Genomic DNA, 25673 nt, shown 5'->3' with positions numbered 1-25673 from the left:
AAAAATGACATACTACGTTTTGTTACAACATACAGCAAGGAGAGTTGCCAAATCCTGACTAAGATAAAAAAATACTGGCACCTAATTTCTGGGGACCCAGATATAGGAAAATCATTAGGAAAAAGACCAATGGTAACATATAGGAGAACAAGGTCACTTAGAGACGCTCTGATATCAAGTCACTTTAACCCCTTCCCTGCTCATGACGGAACCGTTCCGTCATGAGCCACGGTTGCCGTGTGCTCATGACGGAACGGTTCCGTCATGACAATCCTGTCGGCGGCCGCTCCGCCTGCGCGGCGCTGTTTCCCCGCCTGTGCGGGGCGACAACGCAAATGGGCGGAGTCATGACGGAACCGTTCCGTCATGAGCACAGCTCAACTGTGGCTCATGACGGAGTGGCTCCGTCATGAGCACAGGCCCGCCGCGCTGCCCCCCTGCCCCCCCCAGCGCTGCAGCGGAATGTCCGCAGCAGCGAAGGGGTTAAAGAATAGGAACAAGAAAGTTGGCTAAATAGTCAACAAAAAGGATTCAAAAGATGCAGTGTGTGTAAGGCATGCAAAATTGGTTAGAACAAAAGCTCATTCAATGAACCCAATGGCAAAGTTTTCAAAATTGAACAGAAAATCTTATGTACATCAACACATGTGGTTTACATAATTGATTGTAAATGTGGGATGCAATAAATTGGGAGCACTGTATGTATGTTAAAAAAGCGAATTCTTGAACATATTAGAGCAGTCAAGAACAAAGACATGACTTATGCAACAGCTAAACACATGCCATCCCGTCAAAAAAGTGACTGGAGAGCAATGAGCTATTTTGGAATCCACATGGTACAGCAAAATTAACATGGAGGAAATAGAATGAAAATACTTCGACAAATAAAATCAAGGTTCATCATCCGATTGAAAACAAAGACTCTAAGAGGGATGAACAACGATGAGGAACTGTATGTACATTTGGACTAAATAAAAGTGTTGATTACAACCAAGAGTGTTATAATCAAAATTAACAGTCACTAAAACAGCAAACCGTATGTGTAAACTATTAAAGTTTATAATATTGGGGTACTATACCCGGTTACAATGGCTAAATGACTATACAAAACTGCACCTTGACATATAAGGAAAAAGATGAGTCTTTCAATATTCTATGGGTACTATACCCAATAATAACATGAGAAATATCAAGGTTATTCAGATGTATATTCATCAATGCTGTGCGAGACTAAAAGCGCTGAAAAACAATGTCGATAACTGTTATGTATATAATAACAAGTTGCCTGTAAATATCCTCTTGTAAATATGTAAATATTGCACTTTGTGAGATGAACTATTATTATGGCAGATATGGGATAAATAGTAGAAACTGAAGAGGGCTCACTGACCGTGAACAAAGCCAGGAAGGCTGAAACGTGTTGGTCTGAATGCTACTTTCAAAATTGCCGTGTTATTTGGTGAAAAATGAATGAATTTGGGTCAGGATCCGGCCCCCACACAGAGCACCCGTGATTGATCGCGCAGGATCATTTGGATCACTTTGTGGGAAATATATATATATATATATATATATATATATATATATATATCCATCGCAAAAGGTAACCCCCATGGGAGACGCCAAAACAGGTAGTAAAGTATTCCCTTTATTCACGATGACACATCTCAAGCAGGCACCCCGTGAGGAAAAGGCATCAAAAATTCTTTGTCAGCCAGACGCGTTTCAGGGTATTAACCTTTCTTCAGTTATATATAGAGTCTAACTCCAAACTGGTGACTTTAACTCTTAAGCCTCGACTATGTGTCCCTTGAAGGATCTGCTGTCATTTATTCAATCCAGCGAACTCCATAACACCAGAGTTTAAAATGCGCATGATGCAGATTTATCAACACTTTGCAGCAGTGAAAAAATTAGCAAAAAGTAAAAAAGTAATGCAAAACGTTTTGATACAGGAATTACTTTGAAGCGCAAAACCTTTTTTGTACTTGAAAATATTCCTAAAATTAACGCAAATAGAGGTTAGCAGGACTTTGCATTAAAGTGAGTCGCACGTGTGGTACCTGAGAATTCTCCTGCTTGATTTGTGTCAGATCTATTAACAATGGTAGACCCCAGGCAGGGACATGTATGGTCACACTAGGCAGCATGAGAGAGAGCCAGCACTGGGATGGAGAACAGCAGTGCCATATATTAGCACTGCCCTGCTCTGCTCTCTCTCCTTTAAGAGTTGCTGTGATGCATTGCACTATAAATTAGGGGCCGTATTTATCAAGGGTTGTGTCTCTTTTGCACCATGCAATGGGGTGCAAAAGCGGTTCAACACTTAAGATGTGATTTACCAAGCCCCGCATGGCCACCTCGTGTGGCCCTGAGTCGATTGATATATCAAGTGTACCGCAATGCAGCAAGATTCCACACAAGGTTTCCTTGGAAACATGAGGAATCACAGTGATAAAATACTCCTTGCTCTGTAAATTGCCTCTGCTTAATCCCAAAACCTTTAATAGGATTTCAGAGCCTTTTTTTCCAAGATGGCACTCTCATGTCTAATGCAGTGTGATGTTAGAGGCTTTAAGATGTAATTATATGACACTGAGAGGTTGTCGTCAGGTCACCAAGAGTCTTTGCACCGGTCAGTCTGTAAGGAGGTGATCATTAATTTATAGTTATATTAATGAGTTCTTTGTGGGCCCAATTCACTAATGTTTTGCTCAGCTAAGTGTCCTGTAGTTGAGCAAATTACACACAACTAGAGATGGATAGATGATGCAAATGGCCTCTAAGTAGACACATTGAATCACTTCTTTTGTATAGTGGCTTTCGTTTCCTAACAAATGCCTTTCAATCCTATGAAATTAATATTACAATTCTCTCCCTCCCTTCTAATCACCTGTCACTCTGTCCCGCTTCCTCTCTCTGTCACTGTTTTTTCTTCCAGCTTATCTCACTTTTGTCCCATCCAACTTCTTTCCTACTTTTATTTTAGCCAAAATCCTAGGTGCCAATGTTGAATGCTGTATCTTCCTTCCTGCCTTTATTCCTTCATAATATCTATGTGTGGCACTTGCAGCATAAGTTTGTGTGATTTCTGAACTAAAGCTCCACAAGATCATCTTTACCTTTCAATTACTCGATCTTTATGAAGTGCGAACCACTGAGTTCATATCCTTTCATTGCTCTGTTCCTAGCTCTATGTCTTCCTTCCTCTTCCTTGTTTTGTCCATTCCTTCCTCACTCTGTCCATTTTTTGCCTATCCGCCACCCATTTCTCACAAAAATGCTCCTTTCCTGTGAGTGGAAGCAGTTTTGTCAGAAATGAATACTGTGTTTCGTAACAAACCGTCAATAGAGTGGGTAGTCTGCCATGGGATGGCGAAGGCGGGGCCTCCTCCAAACTCTCTGGGTTTAGTTGACTACTAGTCAGGGTCTAAGCGACCCCCTTTGACATTGATTTAATTCCTTTTACTTAACTTGTTACATCACTTGCTTTTCCTCCATTTCTATTGGCTGTAGCATGCTATTTCCTGTTCTTCTTTTTGTGTTTGCTCTTATCAATTTCCTGGGCCAAATTACTGTTTCCATCCGCTTTTGAAGCTGAACTTTTTTTGATGTTTTACCTGCACCGGCCTTTCATGCATATCCAACAACTCTGAAAGCTGCCCCCATCTCATACAAATTGCATGTGCCTGGTCAGTTTCATGCTGGCTCTTTTATTATTATTATTATTATCGTCCTCTTCATCGTGTTCAAAAAGTCTGACTTTAATATGGCCACCTCTCAGGATGTTGCCTTGTTTTAGTAAGTCACACGTCATGCGGGAGATGCAATCATTCGTTCTCAGAAAGTTGCTGTTTTGTAATTCTTTCACAGCTGGTCTGTGTAACATTGATGCTAATATTGTTTGATTAATTAACTTTACGATGTTAAAGCAGCAGCAGCTGAGAGTAAACACTGTAAGTTTGAAAACAAGGACACATGCATGTTTTGTAGGCACGTGGAGATTAAGTGATTTACCCAGAATCACAGGATGTTGAGCCAACGCCGAAACTCAAACGTGGTCCCCCAGTTTCCAAGTGGGCAGCTCTGGCGGTTAAGCCACACCCTCCTATGATTGTTCATACTTTTTTTAAAGTTACGGTGTGCACTCCCAGCTTCTGCTTTCTGTTTAACACCGTAAAGTTCTGATGCCTTGGGTAATTCCTCGTGCTCTTCTGAGTGTCCCCGGATATTTCGGTTTCTTTCAGTAGTCCAAAATCTCTGGGGGAGCATAACACGTCCATGAAACTTGTACAGACTTTCCAATTCCTGATGGGGTAACTCTGCTATGGCCCCACCGGGAATCCCGGGCTACTCCCAATGAAGCACCAAGTTTACAAGGCTACATTTTTTCCTTTCTACCGCTCTACTGGGCTGCAAATATCTGGAATTTAAATGGTAAGTATGCTGGATTTTAGAATTTCTGGTCTTATGAAGTGTTTACATTATATTGCCTTTCTCAGTAAACAAGTCAGAACACTTTTACGAAGTTTCTTTAACTTGTATTGCACAACTGCTCAGCCATCTACAACTTAGAAAAATAAGTTATTAATAATCACATATATAATATATATCATCACCAGGCTGTCATTGCCTCACAGTATCACTAAACCTGCATTGCTCCTTCTCAAGGCTAGCTCACCAAATATGTTAACTGGACTCTGCATCCCTGCATACCATGGCACAGCACATTTTCCACTTATGGAGCGGCGGTCCACTGTGCTGGGTTGTAAGCTTGGTACTATAATAATACTTGCATTCTGCCATTACATATGGTGCGTGCAACATCCTCAGTGTCATTCTTACCAGAGTAGCATTACCTGCTGCCTGAAGCTGTTTGTTTGCCCAAAGGATTGTCTACACCGTGCATCAGCGTGAGCAGGGGCATTCTAAGGAATTGGGGGCCCTCAGCCACACCTATTTTGGGGGCCCCTCAGCCACACCTATTTTGGGGGCCCCCTGTTACGAACATTTTGAATTGATTGTCTACCTTCAGCTCATTCACAACCTTTTTGACCTGTTCACAGGCAGTGCCATCTTAAGAATTATTGGTGCCGGTCACAAGCAATCCTAACAACCACTGTTTAGACAACTTAGACTTAATAAGTGGTACAATTTTCACATCTATAAGATGCAATTCCTTGTGTTGATTCTTGGGTAAAGAAGAAGGACTCCAATTTCAAGAGCCCACCGACTTACAAAATTACAACCATAGATTGTCAAACATCAGAGACAGACTTGAACATCAGGAAACTGAAAAAGAACAAAGGGGTTAAAACCAAAAATCCATATTTTCATAAGTAACTGGTACCGAGTATGTGTTGAATGACTGACACTTTTGGTTTACAGTTTTGGAAAATGATGAGTGTGAAATGGTCCTGTGAAGCATTAAATACGACAATTCATCCTTGGGCAGTCGTCTCTCTCACAAACACACAAGTAAACTCATCCAGACATGCACACACACACAAACTCTCTCTCTCTCTCTCACAATCACACAAGCACACATACACAAATTCACCCAAACACACACACACACACTCTCTCTCTCACACAAACAAATACAAGCACACACACACTCACTCAAGCACACACATTCTCTCTCTCACAAACACGAAAGTTCAGGATTCACACACAAACTCACCCAAGCATACACACTCATTCTCAGTCTCTCACAAACACGAAAGTACAAGCATGCACACGCAGACTCACCCAAGCACACACACACTCTCTCTCTCACTAACACACAAGTACAAGCACACACTCACAAAATCACCCAAGAAGACACACACAAACTCTCTCTCTCTCTCTCTCTCTCTCTCTCTTTGCCCACTCTCTGCCCTCAGAAACGTTTCAGGCCGACCAGTTACGTAAAAACAAAACAGTAGCTTATTTTGGTCGTATTCATCTGTGCATTGTATTTTGAAACCATAGTGTACAATACTACGCCTCAGATACTGCAATGTAATGATTCCTGTAACTTTTTTTTTCCTAAGGGCACCGACGACGAAAATGTATTTGAGAGAGGTTTGGAGGTAAGCCAATATAATAGATGCATATAGCAACATAATTATGAATAAGAATAACAGTTGCCGCATGTTGTTTAAAAGAAAATATGTATTAAAGTAGAATAACGTGCTCTACAGGGAAGACATTCCTGTCTTCACATTCAGGATGTGAGTAGGCATTTGCTGCAGTTGCTCGCGTGCATATCACAGTAGCGTGTGACTAAAAACAGAGCCATTTACCTACAATGAAAAGTAACTCATGTCGCCCAAGTTCATGCATGGACGCCAATTCCTCGAAATGCCAAGGGTAGCGAAAGTCTGTTCGCTTCCCGTTGCTGCCTTTGTGAAATCTGACACCAACTGCAGCAAGGGCAACACTAGGGGGCTTATTTAAAAGCCCCCTGAGCTGGTGCGTCACTTTTAATATGGGAAAAAGTGAAGTACTGGCGGCGCAAGGGGCTTGTAAATAAGCCAGTAGGTGTCCACTGGACAAGCCCGGCAATCTCCCATGATGCAGATGCAGAAAGACCCGGCTCCATGATTCTCAAACTGTGAGGGCCATGAAAGCACCTGAGTGGGCCAGGGAGGTGCATGGTGGAAGCAGGCAAAAAACAACAAATGTGTACTGTCTACATGGAAGAGGGGCATTGCAACGACCTCTATATAAAACAACCTACCACACAGAGCCATCAAACTACTGACTGATGGGACTACTTGATTTTGAAGTTATTTACATGAAGTAGAAACGTGGGTTGCACACCAAAATCTTTTGCCAATCTTTCAAAAGGCTTGTTTGAATGGTACATCACACACAATGTTAGCACTGTCTATGGTCGCTAATATTTTAATGCTTGGGAACACTGTATGCTTGCTTCTTGGACTTCGAAACAACATTGGTTGGAGTTTGTAGAAGCATATTGTCCAATAAATGTAATATCTGGGGAGTTCCATCCTTTAGAAGCTATCCAGCAGCTATACAGTAGAGCTTTGGTTCAAGTAAAGCTTAGCCGGGCCCAGCTTTCTCCCGTAGGATCTACATTAATAAGCGGGTGTAGCAAGGCTGTGTGCTCCCCCTTCTCCAGCTCAGACTCTATGGAGCAGACTTAGAGGCTCCTTTGGCTAATTATAGATCTTGATCCCCAAAGCAGGAGTGGAACTGGACCCCAGTATTACAGTACGCAGCTGACACAACCATATAGAACGGAATTAGTATCAGACTCCAGCATCAATTAAGTGCACATCATATGAAGAACAAAAACAACAAGACAGAAGTGAAAACAACAAACACAAATGTTTCAGTATTAGGTAGAAACGTCAAGAAACCAGGGTGGAGGTGTATGACTAGTCAAGCATTTATCAAATTAACAGCTTGCAGATACCCTGGTCTGGTTGAACCAAAAGGGCGGTCATCATGATCAACAAGTATCGCTGAACCTGAAAGTTGTTTCTCACATATATGTGTTGCACACATTGTTTGCTCACCTTGAAGGCCCAACAGCAAAGCCAATCCCATATGCAGCAAGGGCCATATTTCTGTGCACTTTGCCTTGCGCTGCAAAGTAATGGCAAAGTAAACCCACAAAGTGGTTCAGCACTGAACCATGTGGCTTGCTCAGATTATTCAGATTACCTAACTCCAGCTCACAGGATTAGTCTGGAGTTTTGTCTATTCCAGGATACCCTGGCAATTAAATTTGCTTTGTCCTGATTTGGTATTAAAGCACAAATTGAAAGAGTGCCACATTAAGATTTTTTTAGAGTTGATTGACTTAAGGGCTGTGGATATTTATTGCTTGAAACATATTTATTGCTCCTAATCATACATCTCTTTAAATTAATGTGTTTAAACCATTAATCTGTAAGATTAATTTATATTATTACTGTTTACCTTATCTGTCTTTTATTACTAGGTATAACAGTGCTGACTCTGTGCCTAGCTGAGCAAGTTCCTTCCTCTCAGATTAGTAGGGCAGGACTTTCAGACTTGTAGGTCCACTGCTGTAGGTGTTTGAAAAAAATGTCGGAAAAAAATATTGTCATATGAAATATCGCGTCAAGAATATTGGGATGTCAAAAATATAGTTTACAGAAATATCAAAGGTAAAAATATAAGGCCACATTTATGGGGTTTTGGCGTAGGGCAGAGCAGCAAGTCACCTTGATGCGCTGCCCTACAACAAAGTGAAAGGCCAGGAATGCACTGTATTTATCCATTCCTGTTTTTTCCCCCTGCCCTGGCGCCATTTCGCAGCCTAGCCCCAATGCAGGCCCCCTAGCACCATGGTGCAAGGGTGCCTGTGTTATCGGCAGGATTGTGTTTGTGTAGAAAGGGGCGCCTTCCTGCACAAAAACAATCCTGAGAAGCGTTTTCCTGTTTCCAGGGCAGCAAACAAGGAAAGAGGAATAAACAAGGAGAAATAAAGCTATTTCTCCTCCTTATGCCTCCCCTTGGGAGGGGTAAGGTTTTGGCGCATCCCCAGGTTTATATGCTGTTGTAAATCTGAGGAAGCATCAAAGGTGTTCCAACTAGCATTCCATGTGAAGAACCAGAATATAGGGAATTTAAAATCAAGAGCACTTTCTCTTCTCCAATCTTACATAAATCCATTGATGCTTTTGAACGTCTTATTAAGTCAGATGTGAACAAAATCACATTTTTTGAAGCAAGAGCCACTAACTTTTATCAAATGAATGGAGTACTCTGTCTACATTGGCCAACAACAAGCTATTGACTTTTGAAAAAGCCGATCAGGGAGGTGCTCTCGAAGTAATGGATACTGAATTCTATTAATCGAGTGTGCTAGCACATATCAACACATTTTGAGGCATATACAGGAAAGAGCATACACCATGGACTGGATTAATGAGAACACAATGAAGTTTTTATATATGGAACATCCACATCGGCTGCAACTATATATGTTGCCTAAAATACATACAAATTTGGCAAATCCTCAGTTCAGACCTATCGTATCTACATGCGGATCCATTTCAGAATCAATTGGTAAATATTTTGATTTTTTCCTCTAACCGATTGTGCAACAATGGGAGACACACGTCAAGAACACTATTGCATTCTTGAACACCCTCACTACCTTGGACACCGTTGACATAGAGAATTGGTGGCTGTGCACCATTGACGTTACTGCACTATATAATTCCATTCCTCACTCTGAAGGCCTGGAAGCCATGAAATGGGCTCTTCTGAAACAAGAAACCATCGGAACTAGTAAATCTTTCTTCTAGAACAGTGGTTCCCAAACTTTTGACACCTGAGGACCCCCATTGAGTCACCACTGGAAGCCGGGGACCCCCAAACAATTTGTAGGATTTAAATTTCAAACATTAAAACAGTAATGCGAAAAAAAGAAAAAAAAACTTGTCCACACAAAACAAATACTCAAATTACTAAGGATTTTAGGGTCATATTTACAAGTCCCTATTGCCATCGGAACGTCACTTTTTGCGATGTTCCTGTGGCAATAGGGGCTTTGCCTTATTCACAAGGCAGCGTTAAGCCACTTATTGTGGCTTAACGCTGCCTTGTAAATAAGGACCCCTTTCACGCAATACTTAGCGTGAAAAAGGTGGGCAGTGGGAGCTGCAGTGGGCGTTTCACTCCAACACCCATTGATTTTGACGCTGCCCTCTATTTACAAGGTCAGCTTAAATAGGAGACAGCACCAGAATTAAGACCATGAAAAACCTGGTCTTAACTTGGCGAAATGAGGAGAAATGCCTTATTTCTCCTCGTTTTTGCTTTTTCCAACGGAAAAAGCAAAACATCTTTGATTGTTTATGTTGAGGATGGTGACCCTTCCTGCACATAAACAATCTTTAATAAAAATGACGTTTTGTAACATCCATGTGTGCTGCATTAGGCAGCACACATAGAAGTGACAAAAAGGCATTACAAAATTGTTCATGTGCAGGAAGTGGGGACATAGCAGCATCAAGATAATGATAGACTGGGAATAAACATATGTTGCTAACTTTTACCATGCTGTTTGCAAGCAGCTCTTTGACAGTTTATAGGACACTGTGCTAGATTACGATTGTCCCTTATGAATTGCACAGTGGCAAAAGAATCTCTTCGACAAAATCAGTAGCCCACTGACCTATGCACATAAAATACTGTTTTTTAAAATGCATTGTACACGTTCTTTGCAGTAGGCATATTAACCCTCTGTGTCACATTAGATAAGTCAAAGCTGCCACTAGACAAAACTCTCATCTCTTTCCAGCAGGTACATTAATCACTGGCATTTTCTTGACACTTTTATTGTTGCTCGAAAACTGCTAATTTTACAAGGAACTTTGCAGTGCTTTTAAACTGCAGCCTGCGGACCCCCTGGGAATGTGCCACGAACCCCTGGGGGTCCTCGGACCCCAGTTTGGGAAACACTGTTCTAGAACTTCTACATTCTGTGCTGTTTTACAGTTACTTCCAATGGAAAGGGAATTTCTATGCTCAATGTAATGGGACATCTATGGGTTTTACTGGAGCACCATCCTACGCGAATATCTTCATGTCAAAATTCGAGCATGATCACATATTGAGCAATGAAACATGGCAAGAACATTTGGTTGTTTACAAAAGATATATTGATGATATCTTTATAATTTGGAAGGGTGATCGATAATTGTTAGCAGACTGCATCCTTGTGCTGAATCAGTCCCACAACCATATCAAATTCACACACCAGATTGACAACCACAAAAGCACATTTCTGGATCTTTTAGTACAAAGGGATACACAAGGCATTAAGATCACTGTATACACAAAGAAAACAGACAGGAATAACTCTCTACATTTCAAAAGTTTTTATCAATATTCATTGAAGCGTCATTTACTTTACTCTCAATTTATCAGGTTGAAAAGTATACCATCGGATTCGATAGAAGCAGCAAACACCATCAATTGTTTTGCCACAAGATTCACACAGCGTGGATATCCGAGAAACATTATTGACTAATCTATTGAACAAGTATCAACATTGGACAGATGGTTGTTGCTACAGAAGACTCAACCTACCAAAGCAAGTTCCATAATATGTGCACTAAAACATTCTACTAAAGCTCATTTAATTAAATCCAGCATAATGAAACATTGGGCGATCATTCAAACTGAAGCAGATCTAGAGCACCTGTTTATTCAAAAACCTACCTTCGCTTTCCAATGATCCAGAAACCTCAAAGAACCGTTAACAACAAAGAGAGAAACTGAAACCGTCATGCATAAAGGGATGCAAAGGTGTGCCAATTGCGTACACTGCAATAATTTAATCACTGGCAATTGTTTTACACTTCCGACCAAAGGCTTCATCATCCTGTTAAAACATTCCAGCATGTGTGATACATCGAATGTCATTTATGCACTGAAATGTCAGCGTGTTAAACTTTATGTTGGGAGAACAGAACACAAGATCAAAATCCGTATATCAGAGCATAAAAGCAACATCAGGAACCATAATATGAAATCCACTGTGGCAATGCATTGGCAGCAAGCTGGACATAACATAGCGCAATTACGTTTTATTATTTTGGAAGCCATGAAGCCCAGACCTGACGTGGATCATCAGAAACTTTTAGGAAGATCTGAATTCTTTTGGATAAAAAAACCTAATGCCATGCAACCGCATGGGATGAATGAAATGTTGGAATTCAATTGCTTTCTTTAACATTTGCTATATTGCATCACTGCAACTTGTATCAATTCGTGTAGTTGATGTGGCTCCACCTATATTTTGGGCTACTGCTTCTTGCATGGGGAAGTTTTACAAGTAAGCACTTGGTAATTTTGACACTATTAATCTGCTTTTCCTGTTTTCTTTTAAATATTTCTTTGTGAATCTTTATTGATTTTAAAGTGTTCGACATTACACAGATTGGGGCACCTGCATGCTGGTGACTATTTCTTTAAGCATGTACTTTGTGGGTATGTCATGTATATGTTTATATGCGAGCTGGCTCATATGTGAGTGTTTGAAATCTTGAAGTGGAAATATATAACACATCAGTTCTTTCTGGTAAGCGCATTGGTGAAAGAGTATTGCATGTTGGAGAGTTTATTACCGGTTGTGGTTACATTTAACGATGAATTGCACAATGATTAGCTGCTTGCATTTCACTCACACGATTACATGGAGGCCTCCTCTATTGAGCACACTTTCAGTTTAACGCTTAAGTCACTTAAAGTTGTTCACTTATTTTCGATTTTTGTTCACAAACTCATTTTATAGCAGAGACTTGCGGATTAATTTCATTTGAGTGCACTCAACTTCACCGAGCTCAGGCAATTGCTAAGCGTCGGTTGGTTCATCGTGTCAACATCACGGTTGGGTAACAAAGGGTGTCATAATGTTCTGTTATGAATATCCTGGTGTACGCAGAGGGCTGTATTAAGCTACTTTTTGTTTCATTTCATTTACAGACTGTTCTTTTGAGACCCCAGGGAAGGGTCCTGAATGACCCGAAATGCATTGGGTTTTAGAAACGAAACATTTCAGTCTTTAATTGGAAACATATATGAAAAAGCAATTACAAGCATCAATATGAATAACTAATTAAAGTAAAAGACGATGAATGATCCTTGACTCTGATGTCAATGAAATGCATTGAATGAGATTGTTTGAGATTTGAAGAGTAACTTAACAGTTTCGAAGTTAAGTGCGCCTGTCAGCCAGGCAGGGGCTTGTCCAAACCTGGCATTCTTGCTAAGAATATTGGGATGTCAAAAATATAGTCGACAGGAATATCAAAGGTGAAAATATAAGGCCTCATTTATGGGGTTTTGGCGTAGGGCAGAGCAGCAAGCCACCTTGCTGCGCTGCCCTTCAAGGTGAAAGGGGGCGGAATGCACTGTATTTATCCATTCCTCTCCTTTCCCCCTGCACTGGCGCGTTCTGCAGCCTAGCGCCAATGCAGGCACCATTGCACTGTGGTGCAAGGGTGCCTGTGCTGTCGGCAGGATTGTTTTTGTGCAGAAAGGGGCACCTTCCCGCACAAAGACAATCCTGAGAGGCGTTTTCCTCTTTCCACGGCAGCACACATGGAAAGAGGAATAAACAAGAAGAAATAAAGTTATTTCTCCTCTTTACGCCTCACCTTGGGAGGTGTAAGGTTTTAGCACATTCCCAGGTTTACATGTTGTTGTAAACCTGAGGAAGCAGAACAATCCATGGGTGTTGCATGAAAACACCCACCGTAACACCCATGGACCGTCTCCTGAGCACAGACTTAGGCAATGCAGCGGTTTGCGCTGCCTTGCCTTACTACATATTAATGAGGCCTTTCAAAGCCACAAAAAGTGACTCTACGGCAGCGCAAGGGGTTCATAAATAAGCCCCATATATTTTTTTAGTGTTGTCGTTACTATCGTTGTAAAAAAATCAATGTAGAAAATATTGGTGTATGTAATATCATTTGCGTTAAGTAGTATGCCATTTATTGTAGTGTGTTTGATTCTATATGTTTATTAATTTTCTTATTTGTGTTTGTAGTAAGGTAATTTATTAGTTATGAAATTGCTGACATTTTTATTTTTAGTTGTATGACTGTATGTAAATAATGGTTTTGTACTTTTTTAGCAGCGGGATGTTATTTTAATGATATGCAAATTAATATTGTATATTTTCTAAATGTATTTTTTTACATTACCAGTTATAATACATTTTATTTAAAAAATAATTAAAACATATTAATGGTATTAAATTAAAAAAATATATATTTAAAAAATATTTAAATGATAAAATAATTAAAAAATAAAAAATATATAACAATGTATTTAGTAAAGTGATATAATTAGAATTTTTTATATAAAGTTCTACACTTTATCATTTATGTGAAAAATAAGTGTAAATATTACAAATATTCTAGTATTTCTATATACATTTTTTAATTTATATTGAAATAAATGTTTCAATTTTTTCAAATACAAAATTGGTGCTGTATAAGTTTGGGTAACGATTTTATGTGTTTTCTCATTGTTTAAAGTTAGGAATTGTAGAAAATCTTTCGAACACATTAATTATTGATAGTTTTTTATCTGTTGATTTTTAAATATGATTATATGTTGCAGTTTATGTTGTGTTTTTAGATTAAATATTAGTTTATTTTATAGTTTAAAATGTGTGTTAGTATGGCTTATTGATTGTGTTCATAAAATGTTTAATTTGTAATATCGTGTTTAAAATGTTTTAGATTATAGTGGAAATAGTACATTTTACCCCTTTTGTTTCCTCATCTTCTCCCATTATGGTTATATTGGAGTAGGAATAGTAAATGTAACTCCTTTAGTGTCCAAGACCTTCCCCCAATATGGTTAGATTGGAGTGAGAACAGTGAATATTATCCTTTTCGTGTCCAACACCTTCTTCAAATTGGTATAGGTTGGAGTGGCAATGGTAAATGTTACCCTTTTAGGGCCTAATTATGACCTTACAACAGAGCGGTGGCGCAGCAGTGCAAACTGCCATGCCACCACTCCACCGAAGGTCGCTGACACCCCCGCCAGATTACAACTTTACAGTGGTTTGGCGGGCAGGTGGTGTGGCAGTTTCCCCCGCAGTGCCCTTTAAAAGGCAGCAATGCCTTTTAAAAGGTCCCCACACTAGGAACGCCTCACAAATTCTCTGCACAGCATAGACTCAAAAATCCATGCTGTGCAGGATCCTATGTGCATGCCCTCAGGGAAGTACATGTTATGCCTCCCTGTGTGCATCCACATATGTTTGAGGCACAGGGGGGCCCTGTAGGGTCACCTTTGTTTTCTCGCTGCCATGAAAAGCCTGTCTGAGAGGCAACTTGTAATATCCTTGGCGAGACAGTGCTGGTCCCACCAAGCATATGGCTGCCTTTGACGTAGGAGTGGCGATTCCCTAGCAGAGCCGGCGGTCCTAGTGCCCAAATTGTAATCAAGCTGTGGACTTCAGTGCGATGATGGCTGGATCCGCCACTGCTGTGCCACCATGAGTATAAATTGGTATAGGTTAGAGTGGGAATGCCTTCCCCAAATTCCCCAAATTGGTTTGGATTGGAGAGGGAATGGTGAATGTCACCCCATTAATTTCCACCAATTTCTCCAAATTGGTTTAAATTGGAGTGGGAGTAGTATATGTGACTCCTTTAGTGTCCAACACTGTCCTCAAATTGGTTTGGATTGGAGTGGGAATAGCATTTTGTACCACTGTAGTGTCCGAAATATTCTTCAATTTGGTAAAGCTTGGAGTAGGAATAGTAAATGACACCCTGTTACTCTTTTAGTGTCCAACACCTTCCCCAAATTGGTAAAGATTGGATTGGAAATAGTAAATGACACCCTGTTACTGTTTAACATTTTATCCAAATTGGATTAGATTGGTGTGGACATAGTAGATGTTACCCTTTTGATGCCTAAGAGTGTCCCAAATTGGTTTAGATTGGAGTGGGAATAGCATTTTCACCCCTTTAGTGTCCCATTCCTTCTTCAAATTGCTATAGATTGGATTGCAAATATCAATTAATCAATCAAAAGTCATTTATAGAGTGCAGAGCTATCTCAGTAGAGGTGTCCCGGCGCTGGAAGCGAGACTAAATAAATGGCCAGCCGTTTAGACTACACCTACCTTATGAGAAAAGTTTTTAAGTCCTACCGAAAACGCTATTCTGTCTTTACCAGGCGAAGATGGATAGGCAGTGAGTTCCAAAGTTTAGCCGTCCTTACCGAGAAGGACCTGCCACCTTGTCATGTTTTGGCATATATTAGGACACAAAGGAGTCACAGATGATTGGATCTCAGGATCCGCTCCAGTTGGTATAAGCCGAGCCTCTGATTGAGATAACATGGACCAATGCCCCTTAAGCCTCTGAAGGCAAAAGTTAGAGCCTTAAACTCTATCCTCCTGACCACAGGGAGCCAGTGTAGCTGCCTCAAATGTGGAGAAATATGGTGCCGGAAGGGAACCCATCAAATTATCCTCACCATCACATTCTGAATTATCTACAATCTGGGAATCAGATAAGCTGGAAGCCCTAGGTATAGACTGTTGGCATAATCCAACTAATGTCACCAGAATGTGGACAGTGACCTTGCAGCTCTCCTCTGGCAGAAACGTATGAATTTCCTGATAGATCTTAACTTCAAGAAACAGGATGAAGAGACCTGCTGGATTTGTGGTGTAAAAGAGAGATCAGTATGCAACCTTATTACCAGCTTTCTCGCTGAGGCATCCAGGATATGTGGCGGATTCAGCTCAGCAGGCCACCAAAGTTGCGATGGGGGAGGTAACGCCTGACTAAAGAACAGTCTTATCAGCATTAAGTTTCAGATAATTACCATTCATCCAATTAGAAATATCTTTCCGGCACTCCTTGAACTTATGGAAGGCCGCAAAGGAGTGTCCTCTAAAGGAAAACACCAGCTGCGTTTCATCCGCATAGGAAATTACCTTCACGCCCCATGATTTTATGAGGGTGGCCAAAGAGGTAAGGAATAGCAATTGTTAACACTTTTAGAGTCCAATAACTTTCCCAAATTGGTATAGGTCGGAGTGGGAATAGTAAATGACACCCTTTTAGTATCCAACACTTTCTAAAAAATAGTGTACGTTGGAGTGTGACTATTTAATTTTAAAATTTCAGTCCAAAACCCTTTGCTTTAATTGCATTTGTATGCAGACAAATTGTGCCTGACCGCGTTTTCGAGATTGCCGCAGCTCCTGCACTGTGCACTGTGAGCGGGAGCTGCGAGCGGAAGCAATGAGAGGAGAGACGCCGCCAACGCCGCCGGCAAGCTGCTGCACTGTGATCGAGGAGACGCCATGCTGCTCCTCACGTGCTGCCCTGCGCTGCGCCTTGTTGTCTTTAGCCTGGGGCTAGGTTTGAGCTCCGTTGTCTCCATTGAGGCCCCCCCACTCCACCCTGCTGAGCTCTGCTGAGCTACCATTGAGGCCTCCTGCGGTCCTTTGCCATTTTGCTGACTTCCTGTCCCTGCCTTGCCTACTTTGGCGGGTTCTTGGAGGGTGCTTGGAGGGTGCTGGGACTGCTAGCACAGCACATACAGCCCGCACAGTACTCCAAACCAGCTAGTGGCCCCCCTCAAGGAGTTAGGGGACCCAGATGACTCAAAAGGCGAGACAAGTGGAACCTGGACTCACCCACGATCCCCAGCCCAGCTCAGAACCAGGAACCAGGAACTGGGAGCTGCTACAAAAGCCACAAAAGCAAGCCAAGCCTGCGGGAAGACATGCCAGTGACTGTTATTTCTGGGGGTTAAAGTAGGGGGTTCACTGCAGGGGCTTTATGGCTTCTGGGAAATACTCCTGGAGGAAAGGGGAGTAAAGAAGCAGAGTGACGTACGGAGGGCAGAGGGTGGATGGCATCGGTTTGGCAGGCGGTGAGGCATTAGTTGGTGCAGCCTGCCTGCCTGCTGACTCCTGCTGACTCCTGCTGTTGACTGCTATTCGCGGCCTGCAGTCTTGAGTATTGGCCGTTGTACACTGGGGACTGGGGTCACCACTTGGAGTATCACTTAAAGGACTTAAACTTTTTATAATAAATATACAATTTTTACAAATTTACAAATATAAGAAATGAGGTGTAAGTGAACTGCAAAGTCACAAAAGCCATAAAACCATAAAAAGCCAGTCACAGCACTGCAAAACATGAGGTCAGGACGTGTGCGTGGAGGGTCTACATCTACAAATAACATCAGTAAGCGCAAAAGGAAGCTGAAAACATCTGCTGGTACAGTGGGCGAACCAAAGGCAAAAATTGGACCTGCTATACAGAAACCTGACGCTATAATTGAATTGACTCCAGATATTAAAAAGACAAGCAATATAAGCAACATAACTCCAGAAAACAAAATACGTGAGGGTATCTTTGAGCCTTGGGTAGATCTACAAAGTCGAGATACGCACCACAGGTTAGACAATCTAGCCCTGTGGTCACACCAAAGTCCCCTTACACTTATGTGGGTTACCAACTTTACTCCGGAACCCCACTTTTATCGTGCACAACTATCACATCAGCTAGGTCCTGAAGAAACGCCACTGATCTCGCAGACTAACCAGGCGTGAAACATGTCGACCTTTTATTAGTTACACGGGCACATTGAGCCCTACAGTAACTCACCAACCTTCTGGTTTATTAATCTACCAGGGGCACCGCACTATTAAAATATTTCCTTTGGATACCCCTAGGTATTTTTATTCACTCACTCCTGCACGCACTCCACTACCATTTATCTGGATCCACCCCACACACCCGCACTCACCAAACGGCTTTTCTCTTTAAAAGATCTCCGCGAAAGTGCCCCATTAGGGGACAGTCGGGCATTGCAGCGCCGGCCCGACAAGGAGCAAAAGCCCGATGATGAAGCATGACATCCTTTGGGGTGTGTGAGGGCAACTGAGAGGTAAGACTTGGCCCTCCCCTTCGGGACTGGATCCTTGATACCAGGGATAAACCTCTGTCTCTCTCTTTTTCATTCTTCTCTCGCTTTCTATTCTACTCTTAATCCCCCCCGTTGAGCAGGTGAGATTTTCCACCTCCAACTCGGAACAATGTCCTTAATGATTTAACGGTACTTTGTGGAGCACGGACATTGGACCTAAACATGCTCCTGGTCCCCCTTCTTTTTGTTGACTTATTTCTAGAAAGCAACATTTTTAAGACCTGGATGATAACTACTACCCCATACATCAATCTAGGATAACCCGACCTGTTAATGCCAAAGCACACAGGGGAATACGAGGTGACCGCAAACAGGCCTACTGCATTGGTGCTGAAAGGAGCCATGGGGCACTGTAAAATGAATGGGAAGCTCTCCAGCAGAACCTGAAACCTATTGTGACTCCATTACACTGCAGAATTGGGATTCTGACATAAGATGGATCTTGAGAACAACAAATAACAATAAAAAAGATTGACAACTTCCTGGTCCACTGCAAAGGTCCGGCACGAAAGGGTCTATTCGGATATGCTCATGGAATGTGAATGGACTAGCAAATAAATTATCAGATCTGGACTTTGTCACCCATACCAGGGCATTTGATATTGTGGCGCTACAAGACCTGGCTGATTGATCCTCCTCATATGCAAGGATTCCTGTGTTTCCACGCAAGTGCACTAACAGGGGCAAAGTACAGACACCTCCAAGGAGGTCTGGTCCTATATGTTGCAAGTACAATCAATCTTATCGCCTTGAATTTGGTCCTACATCACCAGCACTCTAGCTGTAAACTTATTCTCCCCAACATCAACACATGTAATGGACACCAACATCATAATAATAAATGTTTATATTCAACGAAAACGAGAAAGGAAACTAGTAAAAGAAATGTGTAATTTTGTAGAAACATGTATTAGAGAAGGGCCTACAACTGACCTTATTCTTACAGGGGATCTAAACTTAAATCTAATGGGTTCCTCCTTGGATGAAGAAGTGTCCTTACAAACTACAATTTGGAACATCCCAATGCAATGGAAACTGCATCCATGCAAACAAACTTAGGCTGGACAGTTGGCCCTGGAGGAACTGGAACATCTAAACTTAAGAGCACTAAATGGCAGATCAAGAGGAGAAAATCCTCCAGTAACAACACACAGCTCAACAAGAACGAACACGATACCGGACTACACTTTTGTCTCCCTAGAGTTGTTCCAGCAAATTATCTCATTTCAGTTGGGTGACAAATGAGATAGCGATCATCGGACACAAGAAATCGAGCTCAGAACAATTATTTCTATGTTCGAGCGGTGCCGGGCTCCTCGAGGATCAGATTTCACCATTGACCTCAAAAGACTCAAAGTCAGGACTGCCGCAGATTGCAGAATGCTGGAAACTGCAAAAGAACACTTTGATTTGAGGGCTGGACAAGACAAAGTCAGGAAATGGGAACATTTCACTAAAACTATGTCAGTTTATGCCACTAGGATCAAACTCCAAACCCAGCAGAGATTTGGCGGAGTGAAGTCCATATAACAAACCGCGAAGAAAAAAATCAAGCTTACTAAAAATTCCATCTATTGCTCATTGAGAGAGCTTTGGTGTAAGCCACTTGATACAATACAATTAAACTTACTACAAAAGAACAAGGCACTATTGAAAAAACAAAAAAGGAATATAAACAGAGAAGTAGAGAACGACCTCTGGGCAAAATGACATGCCAACAACAAACAAAATAACAGCGCTCGTTTTTGGAGAACCATAAATCAATGTATTCATCCGAACCACGATGGGGATTTCTTCGAATATTTCAGAGGAAGTACGGGTAAAATATCTTAGGTCTCATTTCCATCAAGACATAGAGTTTAGTGAAAAGGGGAAAGAATTCCCGGATGTATCGGAAGGTCATACCATCAGCATGGCGTGTTCAACAAGTAACCAGACCACACTTGGGAAATCGGAAGAAGACTTCTTAACTGAGGATTTGCCAATGAGATGAATTAAGATCATTAAAAGGCAAATAGGCAAGGGCAGGAGAGAAGGGGCACCCGGCCCACATGGAATACCACCGGTATTCTACAAGCAAGAGTCAACTTTTTGGGCAGAAGCGCTAGAACCACTGTTCAGGGAAATAAGGAGGACAAACATCTTGCCAGACTCTTGGAGAGGATCTATTATTTCACCAATTCACAAGTCAGGGGACAAGTCAACTCCACAGAACTATCGGCTAGTGGCATTAATGGATGAGGCAAACATTTTTGCTGAAATGCTACTAGAGGAGCACGAAAGAGTAATCTGCAATTCCATTAAACCAGACTGGATTTGCGAAAGCAGTGGGAACAACTACAAATATAATAACAATGGCAAAGCTTTTTGATATGGCTGAAACTGCAAGGAGGCCCCTGCATCTATGTTTTATCGATTATAAAGCAGCCTTTGATCACGTTAATCGCAACAGACTATGGTCCAAACAGCATAGCCGGGGGCTCCCCCAGTCCCTTTTAAACTTGCTGATAAATCTACATACCGACACATGGGTTCAGATTAAGTTGGGTTATGGATCATTCCTGTCGAGATGCATATCAACGGACAAAGGGCTTAAACAAGGATGTGTTTTAGCACCTACACTCTTGAACTTGTTTATAGCTGATCTTGTACAGATATTAAATGCCTGTAACTCACATGCTCCAAAATTGGGAGACATCTTAATGCCATGTCTCCTATCGGACAATATAGTCCTTATTAGCCAAACGAAAGTAGACCTTCAACATCTTATAAACGCTACACAGGACTATTCCAAAGCAAATGGCCTAACGATAAATCTGGACAAAACAAGAACCATGACGGTCAGTAAAAAAAGGAAAACATTTGCCGCATGGTTCTGGGGGGAGGCCTGAATTGAGGACACATTGGAATATAAATATCTTGGTGTGAAGATAGACAAAGGTAGCCGATTTCTTGCACAGAGGAACAGCATTAGGCATAAAGGCCCATCGATTCTGCCTATAGTGCAGGTGGTTCGTGCAAAGGTACTGCCAACAATTACTTATGGCAGTGAGGCGCAGAAAGGAAGAGATGCCAAAATACTTGACTCCACAGTATCAACTACTTATAGGGTCATATTTGGGCTGCATAAATATACTTCACCCTCACAAATCAGACTTGAGTTTGGCATACAGAAGCAATCTATCGCAAGACATGGGGCATACATCATTACCTGGGATAAAGTGCGAAAAGCCCCTCAGGGAACTTTAAATGAACATCTATGAAAGGAGATAGAACCCCATACCGCTTCACCTGCCGCGAGTTATCTTAAAGATGGCTTACTCAAATTGGGATTGAACCAACTTTGGGAAACACCTACAACTACCAGCGTGCTCAAGAACTGGTTTGGAAAACAGTCAAATATCTTTCATGGCTTGAGAATAAAGCCTCACTCTCAGAAAGGTCTTACGGATGGATGACTCTGAATACCTACAGTGAGCCAGTCGCTCAAAAGTACTTGGATTTGGGCTATGCCAAGAATATAAAAATTTGCTTTATGAAGTATAGACTTGGTCTGCTACCCTGCATACAGCATCTCCCACCCTGGCTAAAGAAGGGGGGCCTATGTGCTGCTTATGCGGTTCAGCACCAGAAGATCTGCTGCATCTACTATGCTCCTGCAAAGAACTTTTACAAGAACGGAAACAACTACTGAAAGGTAAATTTAATCAGCAAGGGGTTTGAACCAGGAGGCAGGCAGTTCTGGCATGTTTTACACCTAGCGACCCACAACTGAACTGTTCCTTGGTAAAGTTGTTGAGGATATGCGAAAAGAAAATGCCGGAAACATAGTTATTAAAAAAATCAAACCTCACACTCAACTCAGCCACATGGAAAAAATGCAGGATCAGGAGGAGCTCGTTGTTAAGCACAAATGAGCCCTATTTTGAGCTGTAAGCACCTTATTTGCACGTATTAGTTTTTGATATATAAAGGAATGTACAGACTTAAATCAGATACCTTAGATAATAATAAGATGTGCACAGTCGGACAGAATGTGGCTAAGAATTTGACACTGGATTTGTAAATTTGCATAATTATAGTACAGTTTTTAAAAGTATTTTAAATATAATGCTTTCAGAGGTATGGAGTTATATACGTATATATTGTTTTGAAATGAAATATTTTTGTGTTGTAATGGTTTGAACAAACTATGCAAATAAAATAAACTTGAAACTTGTATGCAGTAGAAATAGTTTTTTATTTCATTAGTGTTTAGAAATATAATACAAAATAGTAAGTTGTATGTTTGTAAGCAATCCTATCATTAGGTAAATTTTTAAGGATAAAGACGTAACACATTTTACTCATTTTATTTATGTTTTCAAAGTTTATTTAATGTATATTTTCACATTTTTAAATATACATACTTCAAAGTAAAAATAAATATTTATGCATACTTGTGTAAGTATGTATAAATGTATTACTTTTGCTCCAGGTATTACTGGCTTGATTTGACGTGCTAATATACCCAATATGCCACCTTTTGTTCACAGAGTTATCTCTTTCCTATATTCCAGGCATATTACTTCTCTGGGGACTCCCAGAGACAGCCATTGTCACTTTTGCTTGACCACCGGGTTTTGGGATGGCAGCCGGTACAATTCACATGATTGCCTTTAAACAACATACATTAGGACTCACAATTGGAGTGGCACCGGTGAGGACCTGTTGATACTATTCTCTTTGTTGATATAAACAGGACACTACATGTGTCATTTGAGTTAAATATGTGACTGTAAAACATTGGCTGATTAGTTTAGCTACATATTCTCACTCTACTCTGGTGTACTTTTGTGTAATTTTCAGCAGACTTTTCTGCTTAATTTTCGTACCACACGGACAAAGGACTTCACATTATTTTACAGGTATATATCACACAGATTGGTCGGACATTGTCACAGGGATTCACACATGATCTCGGTTGTGTTTCTTCACATGGTTATCTCAGGGTCCCAAATTTCTTAGAGCTGCACCATAGGCTAAATTTTTTATTTGGTGAACACTGGCACTATGTCACAATTAGCACTTATCACACATTGGACACAGCATGAGTCTCTTACTGCATGCTCTCTCATCTGAAAAGGTTTAGGCAGAATTTCCACTTCTCACATGTGTGTTTCTTACCTTCCTCTTTCATGGCTGAGCCATCTTTCTTTTGCATCCCGACTGTAGTAAAACTCTATAGAGGTTTCTTGGTCTTTCTTTGTTGTCATTCATAGTCACAATAATGTGAGCTTTCTATGTATATCATTTTCAGCCTTGAAAAAGCCTTGTAGTTAAAACACGCAGCGGCTGCCGTTTCATAGATATGTTGTACATAATACAAAGACTTGGAGAAAAAAGTGAAAACAATCCCTTGTTCATTTGTACTGCTGATACATCTTTGGACTGTGTGTTTATAAGAATTGTCTGGACTTAATTGTGTGCTTCAGTACCTTCTTCTCTAAATATATATAATATGATATGCTTTTGACTATAATTTCTAAGTAATCTACTCCTTTGTTATTTATGAAGAGCTTGACTTTAAATTGTAGCATGTCGTACATTCTTTTGGTTTGTATGGTAAGTTTGGGGCAATTTGGCTAACAGACTGCTCCATTCATAGTTGTTGGTAGCTTTGCTCTTTTTATAATGCTTCTGTAAATGTATAGAGTGTCTGTTGGTTCTGCCTAATGTGGAGTATAAGACATCATGCTATCCTTCCACAGCATTGTTTGTTTTAGCTTCCTGTGCCAAGGTGCTGTAATAGACATTCCACCATGGCATTTGTAATTTGGGTTGGCATCTGTGTCCAGAGCAATGCAGTCTGACAACCCAAGTGTCTTCAAAATAATTCATTAGGGGGACTTAGTATGTCCTCATTTTGTTAGTTGAATGGGATTCCTATTAGTAAACTGCAGTGGTTAGCTACCTCTGTGCCAAGCACATAGGCTACTGCTCTCATTGTTTTTATTTTCAAAAGCAAATTGGCTGTTTGCAGAATAATCTACACTTGGAGCAGGTTGTGGAACGTGTCTAAATATGCTTTGATTGAAATAATAGTAAAAGCCTTGTATGGCTTTGTGGGGGTACATTTTTCAAATGGTTTAAATCATGGTTTGCCCAAACTCTATGATTATGTTTTGGTGGTGGTAAATATTTGTTTTGTGTTTAATGTGATTCAAGAGGTTGTAGTAGGGCATAAATAAAAGGGATATTTGAGGTTTGATATTCACCATACATGGTGTATGGGAATGATCATTTACCACGCAGTGCCTTTACCACGTAGTCGAAACACCAACTGTGTCTTTATCGCACGTGCCTTTAGCACTCAAGTCTTTACAACAACTTGCTTTAGGGAACACAGTGTTGGACTGGTGTTGGATTTTAAGTTCAACACCTTACCTACTGATACACAGAGTGGAGTTGGAATAGTAAATTATTCTATTTCAAAGTCCACCATTTCCCTGAGGCAATACGTTGTAAAGAGTTGCGTGCTAAAGGAACACGTGGTAACGATGCAGTCATTGTTTAGACTGCATTGTTAAGGCACAAGTGGTTTAAGCATGTGTGGTACTGTCATGCAACTATGGTGTATATCTGAGTGAATAGTTTGGGACACATTTTGAAGGTCCCATACCTCATGTAGGTTTGACAATGACTTAGATTTAGTAAGTTATTTGTTGTAAAGTATATTAGACTCATTTTCTAATTGCTTTGGCTGTCATGTAAAAGGAAAGAGACCTTATTATGTGTCATTGTTAGATGTTCAGGTATTTCTTTGTCGTGGTATCTTCTCAGGGGCAGGAGGAGTATTGCTGGTGGCTTTTTTAGTTGGTGCAAATAAGCGTTTTAAATTTGGTGTAAGTGGTAGTTGATTTGTGATGTGTTCAGAGACCTTAGGCAGTACATCCTTCAGAATTTTAGTTGTGAGTTTGGGTAGCTAATGATTGCCTCTTATATCCTGCATTGTTTCCCTTACTTCTATTTCTGTTATATTTGGGGGGTGGTTGCGCTCTCTTACAAGTACTACAACATCATATTTTTTGTAGTTGACCTCCAATAGAATTAATTAGAATAATATTTATCACATTTACAATTTATATTTTCTGTTGATGAACTTTCTTGGCTTTAGGAGTAGCTCGTGTGATTTAGTAACTGCTTTCGTT

The 25673-nt window shown here is 40.8% G+C and overlaps 1 protein-coding gene across 1 annotated transcript in view; it reads left to right on the top strand.

Moving 5' to 3' along the window:
• Positions 1-25673, top strand: part of LOC146861227 (retinol dehydrogenase 7-like) — a 269548-nt gene that overhangs the window by 92215 nt on the left and 151660 nt on the right. Inside the window, exon 3 of the mRNA XM_085645361.1 lies at positions 6036-6074. Within this exon, the coding sequence (XP_085501487.1) occupies positions 6036-6074 (39 nt within the window). The remainder of the gene's footprint in view (positions 1-6035; positions 6075-25673) is intronic.

Source organism: Triturus cristatus, chromosome 3_1 (assembly GCF_964204655.1).
Source record: "Triturus cristatus chromosome 3_1, aTriCri1.1, whole genome shotgun sequence".
Classification (NCBI taxonomy): Eukaryota; Metazoa; Chordata; class Amphibia; order Caudata; family Salamandridae; genus Triturus; species Triturus cristatus.
The sequence above is the reverse complement of the archived record's forward strand: the minus strand, read 5'-3'. Positions and strand labels throughout refer to the sequence as shown.